The 22,453-nt window shown below is 40.2% G+C and overlaps 1 protein-coding gene across 1 annotated transcript in view; it reads right to left on the reverse strand.

Moving 5' to 3' along the window:
• Window positions 1-2,912: 2,912 nt before the first annotated feature.
• The window catches only part of ARHGAP24 (Rho GTPase activating protein 24), a 190,883-nt gene continuing 171,342 nt past the window's right edge, over window positions 2,913-22,453 (reverse strand). The window contains 5 exon segments of the mRNA XM_075709139.1: window positions 2,913-3,156; window positions 4,658-5,726; window positions 9,193-9,314; window positions 10,109-10,182; window positions 12,423-12,555. Coding sequence (XP_075565254.1) covers window positions 2,913-3,156; window positions 4,658-5,726; window positions 9,193-9,314; window positions 10,109-10,182; window positions 12,423-12,555 — 1,642 coding nt within the window.

Here is a 22,453-nt window from a genome sequence, read left to right on the forward strand (position 1 = left end):
GTGAAATTGATGAAGTTCAACAAGGCCAAGTACAAGGTCCTGCACCTGGGTCAGGGCAATCCCAAACACAAATACAGGCTGGGCAGAGGATGGATTGAGAGCAGCCCTGAGGAGAAGGACTTGGGGATGTTGGTTGATGAGAAGCTCAGCATGACCTGGCAATGTGCACTTGCAGCCCAGAAAGCCAGCCGTACCCTGGGCTGCATCAAAAGCAGCATGACGAGCAGGTCAAGGGAGGTGAGTCTCGCCCTCTACTCCGCTCTCATGAGACCCCACCTGGAGTACTGCATTCAGCTCTGGGGCCCCCAACATAAGACAGACATGGACCTGTTGGAGCAAGTCCAGAGGAGGGCCATGAAGATGATCAGAGGGCTGGAGCACCTCTCCTATTGAAGAAAGGCTGGGAGAGTTGTGGTTGTTCAGCCTGCAGAAGAGAAGGCTGTGCGGAGACCTCATAGCAGCCTTCCAGTACCTGAAGGGAGCCTACAAGAAAGCTGGAGAGGGACTTTTTACAAGGGCATGTAGTGATAGGACAAGGGGTAATGGCTTTAAACTGAAAGAGCATAGATTTAGATTAGATATAAGAAAGAAATTCTTCACTATGAGGGTGGTGAGGCACTGGAACAGGTTGCCCAGAGAAGTTATGGATGCCTCATCCCTGGAAGTATTCAAGGCAAGATGGATGGGGCTATGAGCAATCTGGTCTAGTGGACGGTGTCCCTGCCCATGGCAGGGGCATTGGAACTAGATGATCTTTAAGGTCTCTTCCAATCCAAACCATTCTATGAAAATGAGAAAATCGGCTTACTCTGAGTGAGAAAGCAGGACTTTCTCCATCCCAGGATACTGCTGCGGGGACTACTGTATACATCTAGAGTAAAAATATGAATTCCAGTTAAGAAAATACTTATCTCAGAGACTTTGCTGTCATGTCAACAGATGTCAGATACTGCTTAAATTGTGAGCCAACTTTGAGGCCTACTGCATCAGATATCAAGGTGTCTCCCATTCAATTTAAAAATTGGAATTAACATAGTAATCTGTTTCCTTCTCTCACCATTGTGGTGACATCTTGTGATTGCTACTAACTGACTTAAAACATGCTCCTTCCCATTACCTTGATCTCTCCCTGTCTGACTTTTTCTGATTTACACACAGACTGGATGTGCACCAGACATGTTCACAGTTGACTTTTTCTGATTTACACACAGACTGGATGTGCACCAGACATGTTCACAGTAATCAGTACAATAGGCGCCCTGACTGGGAACTCTGAACCTTACCAGACACAAATAATGCATCCACAAGCACCACATGTAATGCTCTATTGTAAGTTAGTATTTCTCTGAAATGTAAACCTCATGTTTGCTTCCCAGTATCATTCCCCCACCTAATTAATACTTGTCTAATATACATGCTATAACCAAGAATATTCTTTCTCAATTGGAATTAAAAAATAATTGCAATATATTTAAGAGACACTAGAGGGAAGCCAAGATGTCACAACAACCCTCTGTAATAATATAGCTTGCAGTCCTAAATGCAAAGTTAAAAACAAAAACTCCTTAACATGGTGTAGAAATTACCAGTTATACTTACTATATGTAAAGATGCCAAACAAATTATTAATTTACAGCATGGCTTTGCTGTTTCTGTTTGATTGGCACTCTGCATGCTGTTAGGCTCCAGGCTGTTCCCTCTGTGTGTTCCCTTGGTGATGCTGAGAGCCTGGGAACTTTCACAGTTGTAACGCTTGACAGTAATCTCATGAAACATTCAGACAGTATGGTAACTTGCTAATATACACTGTAAATATGAGTGATGAATATGTTGGTGTGTTTTCTTCCTTATTTGCTGTTTGTTACACACTTGCTTTGGCAGTTTCTACTCTAGACATAATTGTTTTGTTATTTTTTTCAGCACCCACCACACTGACAAGGCTATGGGGATGTCCAGTTTATCCCCTCTGTGTGTCCCTTCACCAGCATTACAAAAAAGACTCAGTTTCACCCAGAGTACAGAGGTAAGTCAGATGCAAATATGGTCAGAACAACTAGTTTATATTCCTGCTCTGAGCTGCAGTAATCAGGCACAGGGCTTCTTTAAGGGTACCCCAAAAAGCTCTGGTCCTGTGATTGACTTCCCCTTAAGTTCCCCTTTCCCCTCTCCCAACTTCTTACTCTGCCACCCACATTTGCTCCCAAACAAGCAGCTGTTTACCCTTTTGCCATTGTCCCCAATTTTGCTGACTTGATATCCTCATTTGTTTTTTTATGATATGGGTGTCCTGGTACTTTCTACCCCGGCCATCAATTCTGTGAAATTAGTACCACTTTATTTTGCCCATAGCATGCTGCTGTTTCTCATCCTGCTGTCTTTTTAGAAGCGACGCAAATCAGGGTTAACCATCGGCACATATACCTTAACATATCTGTTTATCTTCACTCCCCAGCAAGAGGGGTAACAAAAAAAACCCAACCAAAACAAAAAAACATTTGATATACAAAATAAGCTGATGGTAACACAATGCCAAAAATAGCTTATTATGTTAAGTGCAAGGGAGAAAAGCCTTGATATAAAGCTTGATTGCAACAACATTTCAATTTACCAGTTTAAATACAAGACTTGCATTAAAATATTTCTTGAGATACATCTCTTGCTAAGGTGATTTTTTTTAAATTTATATACACGTATCCAGTTGTAACACTTGACAGTAGTATCAAGAAGCATTCAAAGAGTATAGCTTGATAAGTACACACTGTAGATATGAGTGGTTAATGTCTGTATGATTTCTTCCTTCAAGGGTTTATAACATTATGTTGAGTACTAGCCTCAGACAGGTGACCAGCCACCTGATACAGTATAATACCCCAAGCCCTTCCCCAAAGTCCCACAGTCTACGCTTCCAATGCTCACTGGATCCAGATGGTGTTGCCTCTTTCTGGTCTGCGAGACTCCACTGTCAGTTCTCCAAAAGTGGAGAAAAACTGCTCCATTTCCTTCTGCAACATATCATTCCTCTTCTCTGCATCTTCCTTGGCCCGTTCTGCATTACGCATTTTGATTTCTACCATTGTGAACTTCTTCCGCTCTTGATCCAGTTCTTCATGCAGGGCCATCATTTCTGTCTCCAGAGTGAGATTCCTCTGCTCCAAGCTGCAAAAACAAAATAAAAGCAGACAGATCCTGAGCAGCACTCCTCACTCACTCAAGCAGAAATGCACACCAAATTCATACATGTGTCTTTTCATTTACAAGGCTTAGACTGAATTTTTGAGAGGTATATCTACAAACCATGGCTTCCTCAATGAACCATTCTCATAGGGCAATCTCTTTGGTAGCTCATTTAGAAAATGCCTAATAACAGCCACTGGCAAGGTTCATAGTAGCAAACAGCTCCATCTAATTCTCCAGGAATAGGCTAAGTATTCCTTCTACTTCTGGAAGTGTTGACACCCAGCTCCTGCTGTAGTTGCACTAGTGTCACTTCGAAGGTCAGAATAATGCCCTGAATGCCTTTGTTTCACTGCTAATCTCCTTTCTTCAGCTGATTTATCTGCTCTATCTATTTAATTTAAAAAAAAAAACAAAAAAACCACAAACCACTATTAACATGTTTTTTGTCTAAAAAACTGACCCTATTTCAGATCTAGCTTTCCAATGGAAAGTATTAGAAATTCTAGTGGTACTAAACACACAGTCATCATGCATATTAAACATTATAAGAAGTGCTCTACTACACTGCATACTACACTGAAAATAGTGATGTGGGCGAAAGACTGCAATATTCTGTATGCTGCACTTTCACTGTCAGCTGCTGTTGCCAGTAGCTCTCACATGTTGTGATCCAGCTATGACTTGCAGTGCCAGAGGTACCAATGCAAAGGACTGCTGTGCAACAGAGGTGAGAACAAGTCCTGAACAGCGTTACTGAAGAACCTATATTACAAAGAGAGCATGTTCAGCTCTGCACTGCCCTGCAGTGTTAATGTAAGCCTGGACTTTGAGGTTATTCACTGATGACTATGGCCATCCACCCTAGCAACCTCGTTGTGTGCAAGAAGAGTCCGCACTATCTGTAGACAAAGACACGGCTCTCCCTTGCCTTCTGTAACAGGTCTGAGCTGTGAAGGAAAGGCTCAGGCAAAGCAGCAGTGCGGAGATAGGACCATGAGCAGAGGTAACTCCCAGATGCAGCACTGTCTCAGGAGGAACAAGGACTCTGGAAAGGAGTTCCAGCAGTCTCCCTGTCCCAAAAACTACATGTGGAATAAGCCATGGCACTGCTTTCACTGAAAGGTGATGTCCAGTTGCCCTTCTCAGTGTCTGGAGAACAGGCATCAACTAATGAAAACATTGTGAGAGCCTACTGATGTTGTTAATTAGATTCTACAGAAATTCACAAGGTTCTGGCTTTATTTTTGATGCCAGTAGGATAGCGTGCCACAACCATGGCAAGCAATTGCTCTGAAACAAACCCCTTTGGATCATGATATTGCAAAAGCAATGTCAGAGTATGTCAACACTGAAAGACCAACAACTCAGTGGTGAGCACCCAGTGACTGCAGCTAGTGGAGATTGCTAGCAAGTCATGAGAGGGAAAAATTTGGATTTACTCTGCAAAAGGCAGTCAGATGGTAGAGGCAAACCGTCTTACCTTTTTATCTTTGTCTCATACTCTAGTTTTTGCTTGGCCATCTCTTGCTTCAAGCTGGACACCAGGCTGTGCAAAGCACTGTGATTGTTAGTACTGTTGGCCACAAACGTTTCACTGTTATCACTGCTGCTGGTGGCTCGGCTGCTGTGGCCCCCCACGCTCCTTCTGTCACTTTTGTTCTCATAGTCACCTGGGTTAGAGAGGTCTTCATGTGGTGGTCCATCCAGCACAGAGTCTTCAAAGTTACCCGCATAAAAGTCCTGCTCAGGGCAGGTGGTGGTGGATGAACGACAGGAGTTGGAGTGCTCAGGGAGGGATATTTCACAAGAAGATGTTGACCAGGTGGCACTGTCCACACTCTGTTTGTCATCAGAGTTCACCATAGAGAACTGCTGGTGGACATTGTCATAGGTAGAAAGCCTGTTGTGCTGGCCTGACTCACTCACTGATTCCTTCTGCTTGTTGTCCCTCAGTGTGACATAGCCATTGGGCACCCAGCCCGGGGTCCGGCTGTTGAGGGTGTTGCTGTGCCCATCTGTGCTAGAAACACCCATCCGCACACCTCCGTTCTGCACACTGTGTGTGCCCATCTTAGTCACTGGTCCTTTCAGGGACGACGTTCTCCTGGTTTGCAGGGTACAGTTTGGTAAGGTCTGGCTCTTCTCAGGGCCCTCAACAGAGCTGCTGAAGGACCCATTGGTGACTATGCCACTGCCTTTATTAAAAGCAGGATTTTTTTTCACCATGAGTGGTGGGCTTCTGGTGACATCTAGTTTCTGGATGCTGTTCCTGGGGCTATTTGTCTTGCTGCCTGGCAGAGCAGTTGGAGACTCATTGTCCATGCTTCCCCTTTGGGGAGACTCAGGTTTGTCCCAAGAGCAGCGCCTCACTGCCATCTCCTTGGTGTTGTTGTTCTCTTTGTTCTGTAGCTGCCCCGCAATCACTTTCTTTGGCATTTCATTGTTGTTGTTGCATACCTCAGGTCCCATCTGAGGGTCTGTATCCTTGGGAAACAGCTCTTCATGTTTGCTAATCATCACTGACATTAGCTGCTGGACTACTACTGTACCTGAAAGGAGACACCAAGCATGTGGTCATTAATGGACTATTTTGTTTAGGGCGTAAATATACTTTATCCATCAGATTCCACAAATACTTAGTAAACATTCAGCTTATACAAACATCTACGTAATGCATCCATCTATGTAACACCCTGAATGTTTAACACACCTGAAGTGCCTCTGGCTACCGGACCAGATCAGCACCACCTCTTCCTTCCATCAAACCAAGCCCACCTAAGAACAAGGAACTTCTGCGAAGAAGCTATTACCGTGACAGTAACTGCATCCCAGAGAGACCACAGAAGGAAATAATGACACAGGTGTTTAGTCTTTTGGAGCAAAACAGGGCAGTAATATGACAGAATTAATTTAATGTGAATGCCTTTAACCACTCTGTAGTGAGACTGTATGCAACCAGGAAACTACGCCACGTTATAGCATAGTATGGAACTAATGTAGGACCACAGCTTGCTACTTGCTGTAATAAATGGCTACCTTTCCTCTTAAAGAACAACCCCTTGGTGTGCGCACCACTTGACTGCACTGTCATTTACACACTCTCATTTATAACTGGGCTTGGGGTAACAAAGATGTGCTACTCTATTTCATTAAGTAGACCCTCATTAAGGACTATTAACAATATTTCAGGAACAAGGTCAAGGTAGTTATAATAACCACCCCATTTTTAAGCTCTTAGCGGTGCTCTTCTAATCAATAATTTCCTACTGTGCAATATCGTTTCACATCAACTCCTTTGTAATATCCTGGATCTTTATACGCCACCCTTTTAAAATACAACTACTAAGAGCCAATTCAGTGCAGGTACTCAACAATATCTTTTTTTAGTGTTCTTGTTTGTTTGTTTGCTAAGGCAAAATCATACATTAGAACTATGCAGCAGGAAAATTCACTTAGTTACTCCCGTGGCACATTTAGCTGTATTCCTTCCAAGAACATTAGCTGTTACGTGCAGAGTTTTACTATAAACATTTCACTGTACTCGGGCAACTTTTACCACTGCATTTGACAGGAAAAAACTGCCCCATGATTGGAATTCTGGAAAATCTCTCTTGAACCAAACAAAAACAACTCCTCATCCCCATTTTACAGGTATGGTTACCCATAGCTGCATGTTTGACTTTGAATGATTGTGCAAGAAAAGCACTCTGTATCTTCCAAAAAGCAAAGAGCAATGAAGAAGGGTGGCCATGAGCACTAATCAATGTATGGTCTTTGTTAAAATTTCCTGTACATTTACTATGTGTAGCTCAATTACAAAACAGCATTGTCTCATGTCAAATCTTAAAGTTATGCTTAAAGAGAAGTCATAAATCTGTTTAATCAAACCTGTTTCTCAATAGTTAAAAAAAATATATGTGTTTCCCTTCAATGGGTGTAGTATCCATGCCATTTCCTACAGCAGCCACCATCATTTTAATGCTAGGGCTGTTGATAAGCAGGCTAGAGAGTTGCTTTCAAGCAGTGGAAAAACATTATTTTAAACTTTCTTGCTCAAACTTTCAAAAAAAACCCCCAAAAAACCCCACCAAAAAAACACCCCAAAAAACCAACCACCCCACAAATCACCCCGAACAAACAAACAAACAAAACCCACCAAAAAAATCCCACAAACTTTAGGCAGCAGCCAGTTCTGGAAAAATACAAACCTAGAAGATAGTATTTTATTTAGGAATGGCTAACTCCTCTATCCCCATCCCAAATCTCCATTTGTCTCCCCTGCCCCAGGTGAGCTGAAGATACATGGTATTCCATCAGTAAATGTCATACTGTGAGACAGCATTCTCATTGACTTCCGTGGTATAGATCAGCTTTGTGATATGTCTCTCCAATTCCTATATATTGAACAATTCTAAGTACTTTTTATAACATTTAATGCAAAAGCATGGGGAAAAAAGGGACAGTTTGCTGCCTGACCAAGAGAAACATTTACAGCAGTTATCTACCAGGCTGCTAAGCTGTACACAAGTGTCAGGGTAAGAGAAGCTACTATTTCAGTCAGTCTGGCAGGTCTGTAGGTACAAAGAAAGAGACAGGTTGAAAGTGAAGTGATAGGTAGCGTGTGCGCTTGTGCACACACACACACAATGTTAAGTCCTGTGAGACACATGACAAGACAGTTGAAGAGGAAGGAAACAAAGCAGGAAAGACTCTTGTGTTTCTCAAAATGTGGAGATGATGTAAGATGCGTAAACTAGGACTTCAATGACACACTGAAGCTTATCTCTGCACCCCCATGTCAGATCATCACAGTTCATTTGAGACAAGTATGTACAGAAAACCAGGGGAAGCCACAAATGCAGATATAAGGGTACTTGAAGCTGCACAGGTTTGATGGTACTTAGGCACAGTCATAATAAACATGCATGTAAATTGGATACCTGCTCTTGCAAACCCTTTTGAGTCAAATGCATGATCAAACCATTCTCTGTGACAATCAGAATCCAGACATTAAAGTGAAGATGATGATTAAAAACCCTTTCCACATTAGAAGGTTTTCTGGCTTGTCTGAGCTACTGTTCAGACAGCTAACTGTGGGTATTCACTGTTTTCGTACATGATTTGGAAACACCATGTTTCTGTTCACAACAACCTAGTCGTTGTGTTAAGAATTAAAAGGAAGATGGAGGAAACATACGACTTCAGAAAAACAAGTAAATGAACAAAGTATGGGGAATTGTATCTGGGGAAGAGAAAAAAAGCATCAAATTCACAGAAAAATAATAAATCCACATGCTCTACAAATAAACTACAAACACTGCATTTTTGAGTTTTGGTAAAATTTTCAGTGCAGAGTCAGTGTACAGCCCTAATTTCTGACAAAGTTAAGTAAATCCTACATATTAAGAAAAAAGTGTTTGGAGGGAGAAAAGGCATCATGTACTTTATTGAGAATTAAAGTCACAAAGATTAAGCCTAAGAGGAAATTATAGGAGGAGATTGTCATGGCCATATTTTTGTCTTAATCACAGCAAAATGCTACAGCTGGACATTGCTGTAAGTAACAGAATGCCGCTGACAATTTGATCACTGTTGTGCGAGAAAACATGTAATACACCACTGCCTTGTAGGGGATTCTACATGGGTCACTGCAGTATGAACCTGTACTAACTTTTTCTCATCCTTAAGAACCGCACGTAAAATATTAACTGCATTCCAACCACACGTGCTGAATAAGAACATGCCATATTTGCAGTAAGTTTTGAGAAAAAAAGAGTACATTTTCAGTGAAGTTGCCAGGGCAGCACAATCTCATGCAAAGTCTGTTTGCAATGCTGCACATTTCAGTCACTTTTATAGTAACCTGCAAGATTTAACCCAGAAGTTCATTCAGGTTGTACAATTCTGTGTCTATAAAATAGATATATGGAACTTACTGCCCATACTACATGGACTGGTATGTACTGTTAATAAACATTCCTTCTTTCTGTTACAAGTTATGTACAGTAAGCTCACCCTCCATGATAGTCAGAGGATCTTCCACTTTGGGGCGAAGGATGTTGGGGCCAAAAACGGTAGCCAAATTTTGCACACTCATTTTGTTTACACTTGAGTAAGACTGGACTTCATCAAGGAACCTGTGAGGACAAAAGAGGCCTTTAAGGAACATGTAAAAAGGAAATAATAATTAAAAAAAAAAAGGTCAAAGCATGTGAAGGTTTCTTAACATAGTTCAAGTACTCCATTCCAAATCCTCATGGAACATCTTGAAAGCTCAAGGCTATTCTCCTCAACTTCTTCAGATTTTCTTCAAAATGATACACTGAAAACAAAATTTAAATCTCAATCGGGACTGACTACAAGATAACTCTGCTGAAGATGGTAACATTCTCCAGCATAATTAATCAATTACTTGGCTCGTAAAATATCCTCAAAATGCAAACTGTCAGTTAAAAAAAAAAGTTTGTATTATTTTAAAAATGTTTTTTTATGCTGGGAACTTTCGATAAATTCACAAATTGTAACTGTGTAAGACATCTTTTTTAAGATCACAGATGTATCCACAAAACTATTCTATATACTACAAGACATACGCAGTTTTCAAGGATACCATGCATCAGGAGTGCACAGCTGAGGCCAATAACTGCAGTTAGAAATGGGAAAACCTATAAAGAGGACAGAATATATTCATTTCTACCTTCTTGCATTTCTTGCTGAGTGCGGCCTGTTTATGAAAGGAAAGTCATAACTTTGCACCTTGATAGAGCAAATTAATAATTAGCCATGCAGTGAAGCAGTATTTTTAGTGCATTCACTTAAGTTCACCAATCACTTTAAGTAATGCTTTTCCTTCAGGGCACATACACAGACAGGTTTGTCTGTCTGCTCACAGTTATAAATATCATTGTGATATTCTTGCAAGAGCACTTACCTACAGATATATTTCAGCAGATTATAATTGACAGCTGGCAGGCTCTTCACTTGCTTTACCAGTTCTTTCAGGCCCTTTAAGTGGTTTAAGGGGGGGGGGGGGGGGGGGGGGAGAGTGGGAAGGTACAGTTTCTTAGTATTTTACCAGAGATTCAAAAAAGTGTCATCAATTCCAATTACAAGACAATAAACACATCACTGAAACTGCAGCATTAAATGTTATATACAGGTTACCATCAGGAACAGCTTGTAGAACCCATTTTTGATGGGGAAAGCTGTATTTGGCTAACAAGGATTAGCTCTGGATAAAAATAACAAGTAAATAAAGAACATTTCATCCTGTTTTTCCCTTCTCTTTCACTCTTTCTTTTTTTGACCAGCAGCTCCGTTCCTTCTCCTGCTGATAACAAGGCTGAGGCTTCCAGGAACAGTTCTGGTTTGAACTAGTTAGCATTTTTATGTGAGAAACTATTTAGGTATTTTACCCAGTTCTGGTCCATACTAGATTCAGACCAATAAGAGCTATTTCAGTTTGTGTCCAGCCTGGGAATGGGACAAGCAGAATATTGCACACTAATTTCTGCGCCCTGTGGAAACAGACCCTGGCGACGCTCCTTACCAACCAGTGCCTTTAGACTCTTTTTCAGTACAGGGTTTTGGTACTTTGCCAGCATCAGTGGGGTTTTGATTACAGTATGTTAGGAAAAAAAAATGCAAATCAAGATGGGTGGACCATGATAGTGCACAAGTTTGCTGGTTGCGGGCTAAGAAAGGAAACAAGATGCACAGCTCTTTCCCTTAAGAGTAACTGCACTTTTTACTTCTGCATGGAGAAAGAGCAACTGAAAAATCTAGTCAGCCTTATAGCTGGACTGCTAAGCCACCATAAAGAGGACTGAAGCGGCTCATTACCTATAGTACTGATTTTTCACAAACTGCCAGCACCAACAGGCCACTGTAATTTGAATCTTGCTTTCAAAATGAATTTAATAAAGTGCTTTGTGGCATAGTTAGGAACTACACAAATACACTCTGGATTAAGACAACATAAAATGACTAAAACCTTAATCTGAAAGTGAGTATCACTGCAAGTATAAACTGCATGATGACTAACTGCGGAGCTGTCAGGTGGCTTTACGTTGGAGCTATCTATGGTTAGAGACATATGCAACACACACAAGCAAATAGCTGCAACTTTAGCTCTGAGGATCCCGTGCCATAACTTGTGCAAAGACCAGCTCCAGTGAAACCAGCTGAACAACCCACTCCCACCTTTCACAAGCAGCTGACAAAAATCTGCACCTTGTAGCAAGCTGGAAAGGACAGCAAAGAAACCAGTGGGTGTAAGAGATTATGACCATAGAAGACAAGTCTGCCACAGATCGTCTCCCCTCCCTCCCCCCCATTCCATCAGATGGGAACAACTACCACCTCTGCTGTCAGTACTCATCAGGTGAAGGCTCAGAAAGGAGATGGCCTCTCAGTTTAGAAAAGAGGGGTTCCTCCTCATCTTAATTAATTAGAGGATTAGGTAGGACGGTTCCAGTTTTAGCAGGATTTGAAATGTCAAAAAGGAATTAAACAGAAATAACCACCTTAGAAAGTTAGGGGAGTAGATTAAAATCAACAGAATGAGCCGATTTGTATTTACTTGGAAAAGAAAATATCAGGGTTGACCTCATTACCCATAAGCACACAGAACAATGTAAAAAAACGCACTTAGTTTCGTATGTCTTCAGACTAATACATAGTAGGCCCATGCCACTGCAGGGCACATATGATCAGTCAGAACCCTTATTTTGCTCATCTGTGTTATGCTGTTTTAAGAGTCTGGAAGATGGCCCGCTTCCACCTTTTTGAGGCCTTCTGATTCAATGATAGGCAATGAATGGCCTATCATTGGCCTTCAATCTAAAGTCAGGAAAAGTTGGCATCCTGATGCTTGGAAGAAAATGACCCCTGATTTACTGGCAAGAGCTGGACAGCAACTACTAAGACGCTTCCTTTTACAGTTCAGAATGATAATCCACAAAAATACAAGTTTCTTCCATGCAAAATGGAAGCTATTGACCACAATGATGTTTACCTGAACTGGATTCAGTGACATGCAATAAATACAGCTAAGATTATGCTATGTGCCTTTTTAGACTTCCAAATGACCTAGGTGCAAACAATTTTCATATAAAACCAGCCTCAATTAATAGATGCACATCTTAAATTAGGATAGGTAATCACCACCTTCTCTCCTCCTCAAAACTGGAACAGGTTATAACATGCCAGCCTTTTATTTCATTTTACTCAAGTTGCCAACTCACCGTTTCTTCCTCCTTGCTGAGCATTTTGGCACAGGAAAGAAAATCTTCATATTTTGCATATGGTATGACTGGTTCTGGGAGTTCCCTTAGGTACAGCTTAAGCAGTGATGCCACTGTGTGCACATCTGTATTGCTGGTGGGTTGGAACACAAGAAGTCATTACTGTGAATCAAGATAATACTGTGAGATTGACAGGCTAAAAACTGCCACTTAACTTTTCCATTGTCACCCCAGATTTTACTCATCAGCACTACCTACATTCATAGATCGTATCTGTAATCTGGTGGGTGGTTTTGGCTTTTTTGGGGGGCGGGGGAGTGTCCTATAAAGACATATACCTGCAAACAAGAGGCTGTCAACTCTGCTGATTTATTACTATAAATAATTACACATAAGGCCCTATTTGCAGGCGGAGGTATTGAGAAGACCCTGTCTCTCACTGACAGGCATCTCACATCAGGCATGCAAAATCCATCTTAACCGATGCTTTTCATTTTCACCTGAGCCAGAAACCAGGCATTATATTTACATAGTGGGAATTATTCTCCTACCAGAGGTGGCCCCAGCTCCCAAAACATGCCCAGCATGTCTCTATTCCACTGTATCACCATCACCTCTGGTATCAGTATTAAGTAAGCAAGTTTTAAAGGAGATCATATATACCACAGGTGTTTAGTTGAAACTTCCCCATCTGAATTACAGTTCTTTCCCTGGCATGCATCTTTTTCCTGTGGGCTCCCACAAAATTACTACTGTGCCTTTTAGCTGTACTGTTACACCAAAAACCTGGATATACTTTACACACAGAACCGTAAATCCATGAGAAACGAGTTTCAGCTCTATCCTGTACCAAGTAAGCTAAGGCATTGCAAGTCACCAAACTTAAAAAATGTCTGAGTGCTAGCACAACAGGTAACATTACAGGGCTGACAGTCAAAGACCTGGTATGACATACACCTTCTCATAATTACATTTGCAGAAACTTAAGGTGTCTTTGGATACAGCTAGTAGGAGCCTAGGCTGTTTTTCAGGTGTACTAAAAGTAAAGATGGGGAGAAAGAGCAAAATCACAAGTTCAGAGTATGCAATAAAACTTGCTTAAATGTTTCTGTGGTGCACAAAGTTACATTGTGGTAACTTAGGTGTACGTCTGAAAAGAAATAAATAGAAATAGATAAAAACTACAAGTTAGCATGAAAAAATCTCTCTTGCGTTACTTCCGACTTAATCTCTTGGTTTAGCTACTCAGGCATTTATTCAAATCCTTACTGGAATGTTCTACATGCTTTTCCTGGTTCAGATAAAGAGTTGTACTGCAAGCTGATATCTTTCCCTCTGACTTCTGAAAAATCAAACAAACATACTGAATTATGCTAATTTCATTCATACGAAACAGAAAATGAAGAGACATCTCTACAATGTGCATTATTGTGTATTTTCTTTTTCTTTGAAGACTTCACACTTGGAATATTTTTTAAACTCAAGAGTATATCAAAAGGGAACCACTGGTATTTGACGTGCTTCAGCTTTGCTAGAGGTATGTTAATCATTACTTTGGAATGATCTGTTAAAACAATAATGGCTTTTACTAAGTTAAATCTTAACAAGAATGATGGGAACAACCTTAAATTAATGTGGTATGGTATGAGCAATCTAAGTCAAAACGCAAGAAGAGAAATGATAAAGCACTGTATATATTTAAATGTTAACCACCATGACCCTCCTCAAAACAAATTCCCAGAAAACTTTTCTATTTCAATCATGAATAATTCCCAGCGAAAATTCCAAAAAGCATTTTCTAGAGAAACAATATAAACAAAGGACTAATGCAAATCTGCATTTTTAAGGAAGGTTTAAATTCTAATCCCTTGTTGCAACCCTCTACTTGTAGACTGACTTGGATCCAAAATGGGAATCCTGTGTTTACCCCACCTTGCTCCTTGGATGCATATATAACACATGTAAGGCACAGTACTATACATGAAACTAGATACAGTTGTAATATTTTATGAGATTTCAAATGCTAGCTCAGGTTTGGCCTCTAACCTTTGCCTTCTACTTATCCCCAATCCAGATGCAAACTAAGTGAACTGAAGCTCTTCTTGACATCCTGGCTAACGAAAATCTTTACAGACTGCACAACCTGAGGGCTTAAAACCCAGACCCCAATAATCTCTCAGGTAGTTGCCTTCATGTCTTGTTGCCATTGGTGCTAGTTTTTAGAGCACAACCATGGCATACATGCCCAGGCAGTTGCCACTATTCAGCCTTATCCAAGAGGCAAATTTTACAGAGAGATCTTCACTTTCCTAAGCTGTCGGTCCATCAGGAAAGCAAAAAGCAAATACAGAGGGAAAGACTTTTGCTAGTCAGACTCTGAAGGAGAGGAGCAGCCACAGAGAGCAGATGTGAACTCGCAGCCTTAGGACAGTGCCATACATTGCAGCATGAAAGGGAACACAGGCCATCAGTCTGCAAAGAATTTAACTCTGACTGCTTGACATTGATGGTCTTTCTGAAGATTTTATTATTACTATTTTTATTATTTAAACAAGGAAACTCCCCAGGCCTTGCTGAAGAACTGGACCACATCTTTCCAGAGACTATTTGCATAAAACTAGGAGAGGCCTTTCCAAAATACAAGATTCAAACTGGTTGAGAGAAATTACTGAAGAACAATTAAAAGTTAGCACACAGGTCTCCTACTGAGGGGATTAAGTAATATCATCTTCCCTTCTTTGTACTGTCAGGATCATGCTTTGTGTTGTACATAAGACTACTTTTACACCAGTCCTTTGGTGTGAAGTGGAATACTTGCTCCTTGAGGGCATAGCAGATTGAGGATAAAAAGGCTGAAGAAGGGGACAAAAGCTCTGGAAACTGATGCAATTTATAAACTTTCTCCTTTCAATGTGAATTGATAGACTATCACTGCAAAGGGTTAGCTGAGTGCTAAAAACTGTGGCTCTACCAAGGAAGAACTGAGAGAGAAATGGGAAGGCACGATGCCGAGGAGCAAGGAAATAGTAAGAAGTCTTGTAACCTCCTGAAGTACATGCTGTATACGAGTCTACAGAAAGGTGCTTTCAGAGGTGGGGTTAGAAACCTAGGTCCCAATTAGTAGACAGGGACACATTCACAATTTTTAATTTTTTTTTTTTTTTTAAATTTATTTGCTTCTGCTGGCGGAATGCTAAGGCAATACCGCAGACTGCCACAAGATGGTGCAATTGCAAAGTAATATTTTGGAAAATTTGTTTTGTTACCTTTTCCCCCCCCTGAACTGTACTGGAACACCGCTGAGGACTTAATCTATTTATACATAAATTATCATACAGATTTTGGCAGCATAAACAAACATACATACACACACATACTGCCTGCAAAGCTCTTTAAGAATGGGATGGTTTTGATTCTATTTAGCAACAGTTAGACAAAAGCTAGAAACTATCTTCTTTCAATGTAAATATTGGTATAAAAATATGTCAATAGTTTTATAATAATGTAACTAAAAGAGTGTTTCATATAACCTGAGACCTGTTTAGACCTTACAGTCTAATATTATTTTTTTCACCTTTTGTTTTAAAATACAGAGGACAACTTAAAAATGGCAGACTCCAGTTTTAATCCATCTGTATTTCAGGTGTTTCAATCCACAAATACCATTAAGTGCATTTCAGCCACAGAGCACAGCTGTGAGTTTCAAAGGAGTGCTGAACTGCAAGCTCTCTTGAGGACTGGGAGCATTTATTTCCCTTTCTGGTCTGCAGTGTTCTATCCACAATCTAAGTCAACCAACAGCATTTATATATCTGCCTTGAGGGCATTTGTGTAGTTTGTAAGACGTGGATCTTCCCAGGGTCTGTAGAGGACCTTTTCCTCCTGGACTTTTTCCAGCCACAACTGATCAGTTTAAGACAAGACAGTATCTCTCCCTTCAAACCTGGCCTTGCTTACATTCCAGAACCATTACAGCTACAGAAACTTAATGACTATACCTATCTTGGTATTTCTTTTGCTATCTGACAGTGTGATATCAAAGTGTTCCATGATTACACATTCATATAATCTAGTCTACCCTTGACTGGTTTAGTGTGGACTTGGTAGTGTTAGGTTAATGGTTGGACTGGATGATCTTAAAGGTCTTTTCCAACCTAAACGATTCTATGATTCTATGATTAAAAGTATTCATTAACAAGTATTAACATAGAGTATGTCAATTCCAGCAGAAAATCTTCTGTTATATAAATCGGAACAACCCTCATTAATTGAGGCAGACTTTCTCCAAGTGCACCATGAATAATTAGAAGCTTGAAATAGGAATGACAAAGTGCAGAGCAGAAAATTGAATGCAAGAGAAAAAGCATCAGCAAGCTGAGAAACAGTCTCTTTTGGCATGTCGTGTTGCAAAGTCTGAGAAAGATTACCTACCTCACTAAAACATTAATACTGCTTTACTATTGATACATTTCCAAAGGAGCACCCCCACCTCCACCACTGTCCGTGCAAAGGCATGACAAATGCAAATGCACCACAGCCTCTTCTTAGTCATCAGACTACACATATTCAAAGCCCCATTCATCTGAACTTTGTCATTAATATCCCTCATAGCATTGCTGTTTTGACAGCACTTTCCTTTGTGATACCACAGACACTGTGGAAGTGGCTGTCAGACTGATTACACCGCCTGGAGTTTTTCACCCTCTCTACCATAAACAAAAATTACTGAAGACCAGCAGGTCACCAGAAATGCACACATAACCCTCACACTTGGACAAGCAGAGAGTGTGTTTAGAGAGCTGGAGTCAGTGCTTCAGAGCACTAAGCCAACAAGCTCATAAACTGTCGGAGAGGAAATATTAACAGGGCAAGGCCACATTACAAAGAGATTAATGCTGTGCCAAAAATAGCTCTAGATCACGATGACACATAAACGGTTTGCATAAAGAACAAACAGTAGGGAACAACAAGCTGTGAGGCTATAATTCAATTTAGAAGTTCTGGTAATAAAACAAAGGAGAACAGTACAGTTCTAACAGTTTGTGTATCAGTGCCTTCTGGTACCAGAATTACAGCTCCATCATTTCAGATGCGTCACAGATCACAATCCTGGTAACAGAGAGTCTCCCTCACCAACATATCCTGTACCCACCACAACATCTGCTGACTGTGTCCCTGCCTAGCTACATTCAGGTCTGTAGAGCAGCTTTCAGGCCAGCATAGATGTTTTCCTGACACGGGAGGATGAGTTCCTAACTGACTGCCCAGTGTGCACCTTTGCTGCCAGTGTGCAGACAGCTTAAGTGAGATACTAGCGATAAACCAGTGATGAAACACTGAGTAAGCAACATCAAGGGAATGTTACAAATGTGCATAACTACATAGGGAGAGAATCAGAGCACTGTTACTGCTGAGAAGCCAGTACCCAGAGGCTAGGAGGGCGAAGCCTGTGTTCAGCAATGTTATGGTGAACCAGGAGTGGTTTGACTGATTTTGGGAGTCAGGCTTTGGTCTAGAAATTCAAAGGTCAGGTCAAATGCCTAACATAACTGGCTGAACGTCCTATGTGATTTTTGTTCCCCTGTGTAGGTATCTTCAAAGCATTACTCTCTATATGATTTTCCTATATGATGCGTATCTAGTACAAGCAGTACTGTGCCTAATCTAAGTACCAGCTGAAATTTTACCTACAACTTGTGAAACTTATTACCACTTTACCAATGGTAAATTACACCATTTACCATTAAGTCCTGAGCTGTCTGTCCCCCTCTCCTTACTGCCACAAGAGCCTGGCTCTACTTTAAATTAACACTGATCTCCATTCTTATTTTTCTGCTTAGATAGAGAAAAAAAAACCAAACATGTACTCTGCTCCTTTGTCCTTGTGCTCATGATTTTTACAATCCATGCTACCTTCCAGGGACCCATTCAGGGGAGTAAGCACCACAAGGAATACTGAAGATTGACAGACTCTATTTCCAAGTTAGACATCCACTTCAGTATTTATAACAGCAGCCAATTCATTCAAGTTAGAGTGTGATGCTTTAAAAGCAGCAATGAAGACAGCAATTTAGGACAGACAAATGAAAAGACAAACCCTAAGGAAGGATGTTAAAAATTACTTAGAAAAATACGATCCTTAAAGAGAGACACAAGTGCTTTCAGGTAAGGTGGGCAGAGGCCTAAGAAACAGATGGGTTCCCATCAGGAAAATATCAACCAGCTCTAGTGAATACGTTGCTAAATTATTTTATCATATGACAGGTTGTTCAGAAAGGCTGTTACATTTCTGCAAGATTTTGCAGGGATTGCAAGTATATATAAAACAAGGAAAAACACCACAAATAAACTACCTGATCTTGTTTACTGGAAGAGAAAGCCACAAATCTTGCAACCCTATGTAACAATGCTATCAAAAACACACTCTGAGACCTTCCACATAGTAACAAAATATTATCCTTAATGGCCATTGCCATCTAAGAAGTCATCTGTCCTTGCCAAGTGAAATACATGGCTGCCTTTTCTTTTTTTAAAAATCACAGCCGATACACCAATTCCATTTCTGAAACTGAAATTCATGCAAAGCAACTGCAAATGTTCATTCACTGCCAATAACTAAAACCACACTCTTCTACAGCAGGACACCAATTAAACTGATTTAATGACCCTTGCATCATGCTAGAAACGTGTCTCCTAATGTGTATTTAATTGCTAGACTATTCTTTAAGCTTTGCCATATGCAGAGGTTATTTCTGCTAGCTGGTTAGAAAGATGGCTGGAATTAGAAAGGACATGGAAGTGGCTCCAGAGGCATAACTGATGAACAGATTGTGAGGATCAGGGAAGGAAGCCTGAAATAGGCAGAAACGAAAAGATATTTTCACAGGCCTAAGGCCATTTGTGTTTGGCAGGAAGTAGCTTTCTAGTAAAGAATTCATTTCACATAAAAAAGTTTTGTTTAGGGATTACTGCACTTTCCCACTAGGAAGGGAATAAAGCCCCATCCTTGTGGGGAACTATCTGCTTCTAAATAAATAAATTCTTATATAGAGGCTTGTATTTGGAAAATAAAAGGACAATTTTCATAACCAGTGATTTCCAACTCAATGTCTAGTTGCAGTCTGTACAGTGCCAGTGCAGACTGCAGCCCCACTGAGACAGGTCCAATTTCTTGCATTCACCAAAATTTTAAAACATTCTTTGTCTCTGGAGGAGAAGAATTGTGCATGTGGTCCTTCTCACCTTGAGGATATTACATTAGAACCATCCTCATCATTGCCTGTCTTTGCTTCAACAATGCCAGTGATTAAATGCACAGGAACATACAAGTTCTACATTCTGGATTATTTGGCTCCAGTAAATAATAGTTAGCATTTGCCAGCTATCACATACTGCCACTTATATACCCTTTTCTCAGCTGATTGCAATGATGACTAGAGCAGTAAGTAATATTTTGTCATATAAGGTACTGCATTCTTCTTCAGAAGAATTCATACCCATGAGAGAATGTAATAGGGATTTTGTTTTGCTAAATATGCATTTATGTGTTTTCCTTCTCTCTTGTGCATACACACAAATGCAGGCTGGTGAGCTATGTAACTTTAAATTCTTCTGAACTACTGGACTATATTATCAGTGATAGTAGTTATGAAAATCCAAGCCACATACATTGATCAATCATGTAAGTATTAATATTTGTTTCAGTGACATTTCAAATATTTTCTTCTCCTTCAGCAATCTTAACTCTCATGTCATCTGGTAGGAATTGTGATGAAAAGTAGATAGAAAGACATAATACAATAAGAGAAATACAATTTTGCACACCCTTTGTAGGTAAAAATTGTACAACAAACACATGTTATTTTCCTTATGCAGTGCCATATTCGCTATGCTAATTTTATGGAACAAATAGTCATAATCCACTTTGTATCATTACAAACGTATGATTCGTAAAGGAGCTGACGGACTTTAAATTTAAAATATAAGCCACACAAGCAGAGAGAAGCACATACCCCAAGAGCAAGCAAAACGGATTCCCCAGCAAAGGGGACATTTTTACACGGAAGTGGAGCTGTACTGGAAATACCAAGGATATTTCAAACAGTAAAGCATGAGTGATTGCTTAATTACACCATTAGTTCCTTAAAGCAGATTTCACAATATGCGCAGATACATACAGAGGGAGTGAGGTATTTATTGATTTTTGTTTTTAAGCTGACATCCAATTTTCAGTTGTTGGTGTTTTTTTTTTTCCTTTTCACACAAAAGGCCTACAGCAGTTTCAGCTGTACCTCCCCTTTCCAAGACTGGAAGAAATGCTGATGTTCCAGTTTTCATACTAGGGGGACTGGGGTATTGGATGTTTCAGATCAGATACTTGGTTTTCTCATTCTGTGAGTTTGAGAAATTTCAAATACTGGTTCCATTCTCATACACATAGCTCATGATTCTTCAGCAACATCTTATCCAACTACAAGACCAAGATCAAACGAATACATGAAGGTTTTTGCCACTCTCCAACTTGTCCTGGATTCACTCTGTGTTTTTATAACTGACTTCAGTATCAGAACATCCAGCTGCTAACTCATGTGAGAGCTACCATTTGTCAAACATGTTTTATGTTTCAAAACAAGGCTGCATTTTCTTTTGAGCAAAGCTATTTTACTACCTCTTTCAAATGTGCTACATTTGTTCTGCTTGCATTCGTTCTGTGGTCTTCTTTACCAAAGGGGTGCAGATAGGAACACAAGCAGGGAGACACGCAGGGTCTCCACAGAACTGTGGACAGCAGCTGAACTCTGGGCAAAAGAGCAGATCTGTGCCTTTGAACTCCATCTCCCAATGCCTGTAAGATGTTTTAAGATGGTGCAACCATCTTAAAACAGAGATGACATTTTAAAGGAGTACTAATCATGGCTGTACGATCTTACCTTTGTTCTTTGCTTTTAATTCTACAAGTTATGTATTTTACTGAATTAGCTAAGAAAGCATAAAGAAAAGGAGGATTATTTAATAATAATTTCTCACACAAACATATAGATAAGCCTACACACACACTTCAAAGCATCTTCATTTGTTCTTAAGTCTTTGTTTGACTTATGTGCACTTATACACAGAAAAAAATGTCAGTATGAGAAACGGCAAACTCTTCAAACATCAGCTCTTTGTATTAGTTCCAACACTGATGACAGCAGCTTCTCCCAGTCAGAGCCGGTGACCCGGCACCGCAATGGAAGCATGACCTGGATTCCATTGTGTTTTGTTCCCCATCAACAAAACTGTCAACTCAGCTCTAACGGCAAAAATCTTTATTATTATCGATGTATGAGAATGGGCAAAATATAAATTAATAAACAGAACCTAGGTAGATTTTGCCTACCAGAACTTTTGACTAATAATAACATGTAATTACAGATTAAACATAGTGGATTTGGAGGTTCAGGAGAGAAAGTAAGCATGGACCCCTAATGTATGTAATTTTTTCTTTTTTCTACAGGAACTTTTCATATTCTGTCCACTTTCCAAGAGCTCAACTTGCCAAACAGGTTGCATCAAACCTGGAGACCATGCTGCTGTTCAGCACAATGAAAAGTTACCAAGATAAGCACAGGCACTCTATAAACACTGTGAAATGAACTTCACCTCAAAAGTTTACAAATGGAACAAAAGGTTGGAAAAAAAGTAGATGCCCAATGGAAACAATGGCTGAGAACAGAATTTATGTCTGGCTGACTTTTGGACAATTGCTCTCTCTTCTGGACTATCACACCTCTCCAAACTCTAATGTGAAAAAGTAAACAGAAAAAGTACCCTTCACAATGAGACACGCAGACATAACAAGGTCAATGTTCTATAAATACTCAGCTTCAGAAGCAGAGCTGCAGGACCAGCTATAGGCAACTCCTGCTGATGTTTCTAATTGCTATAATATAGATTATGTGCCTTCTTCACAGCAGTAGTGTGTAAAAGCTCTTCTCCATTTCATCTGCTAAAGCTCAGCTAGCATGCCTGTTCCTGGGGCTCATTACTGT

The sequence above is a fragment of the Pelecanus crispus genome, chromosome 4 (assembly GCF_030463565.1).
Source record: "Pelecanus crispus isolate bPelCri1 chromosome 4, bPelCri1.pri, whole genome shotgun sequence".
In the NCBI taxonomy this organism is placed as follows: Eukaryota; Metazoa; Chordata; class Aves; order Pelecaniformes; family Pelecanidae; genus Pelecanus; species Pelecanus crispus.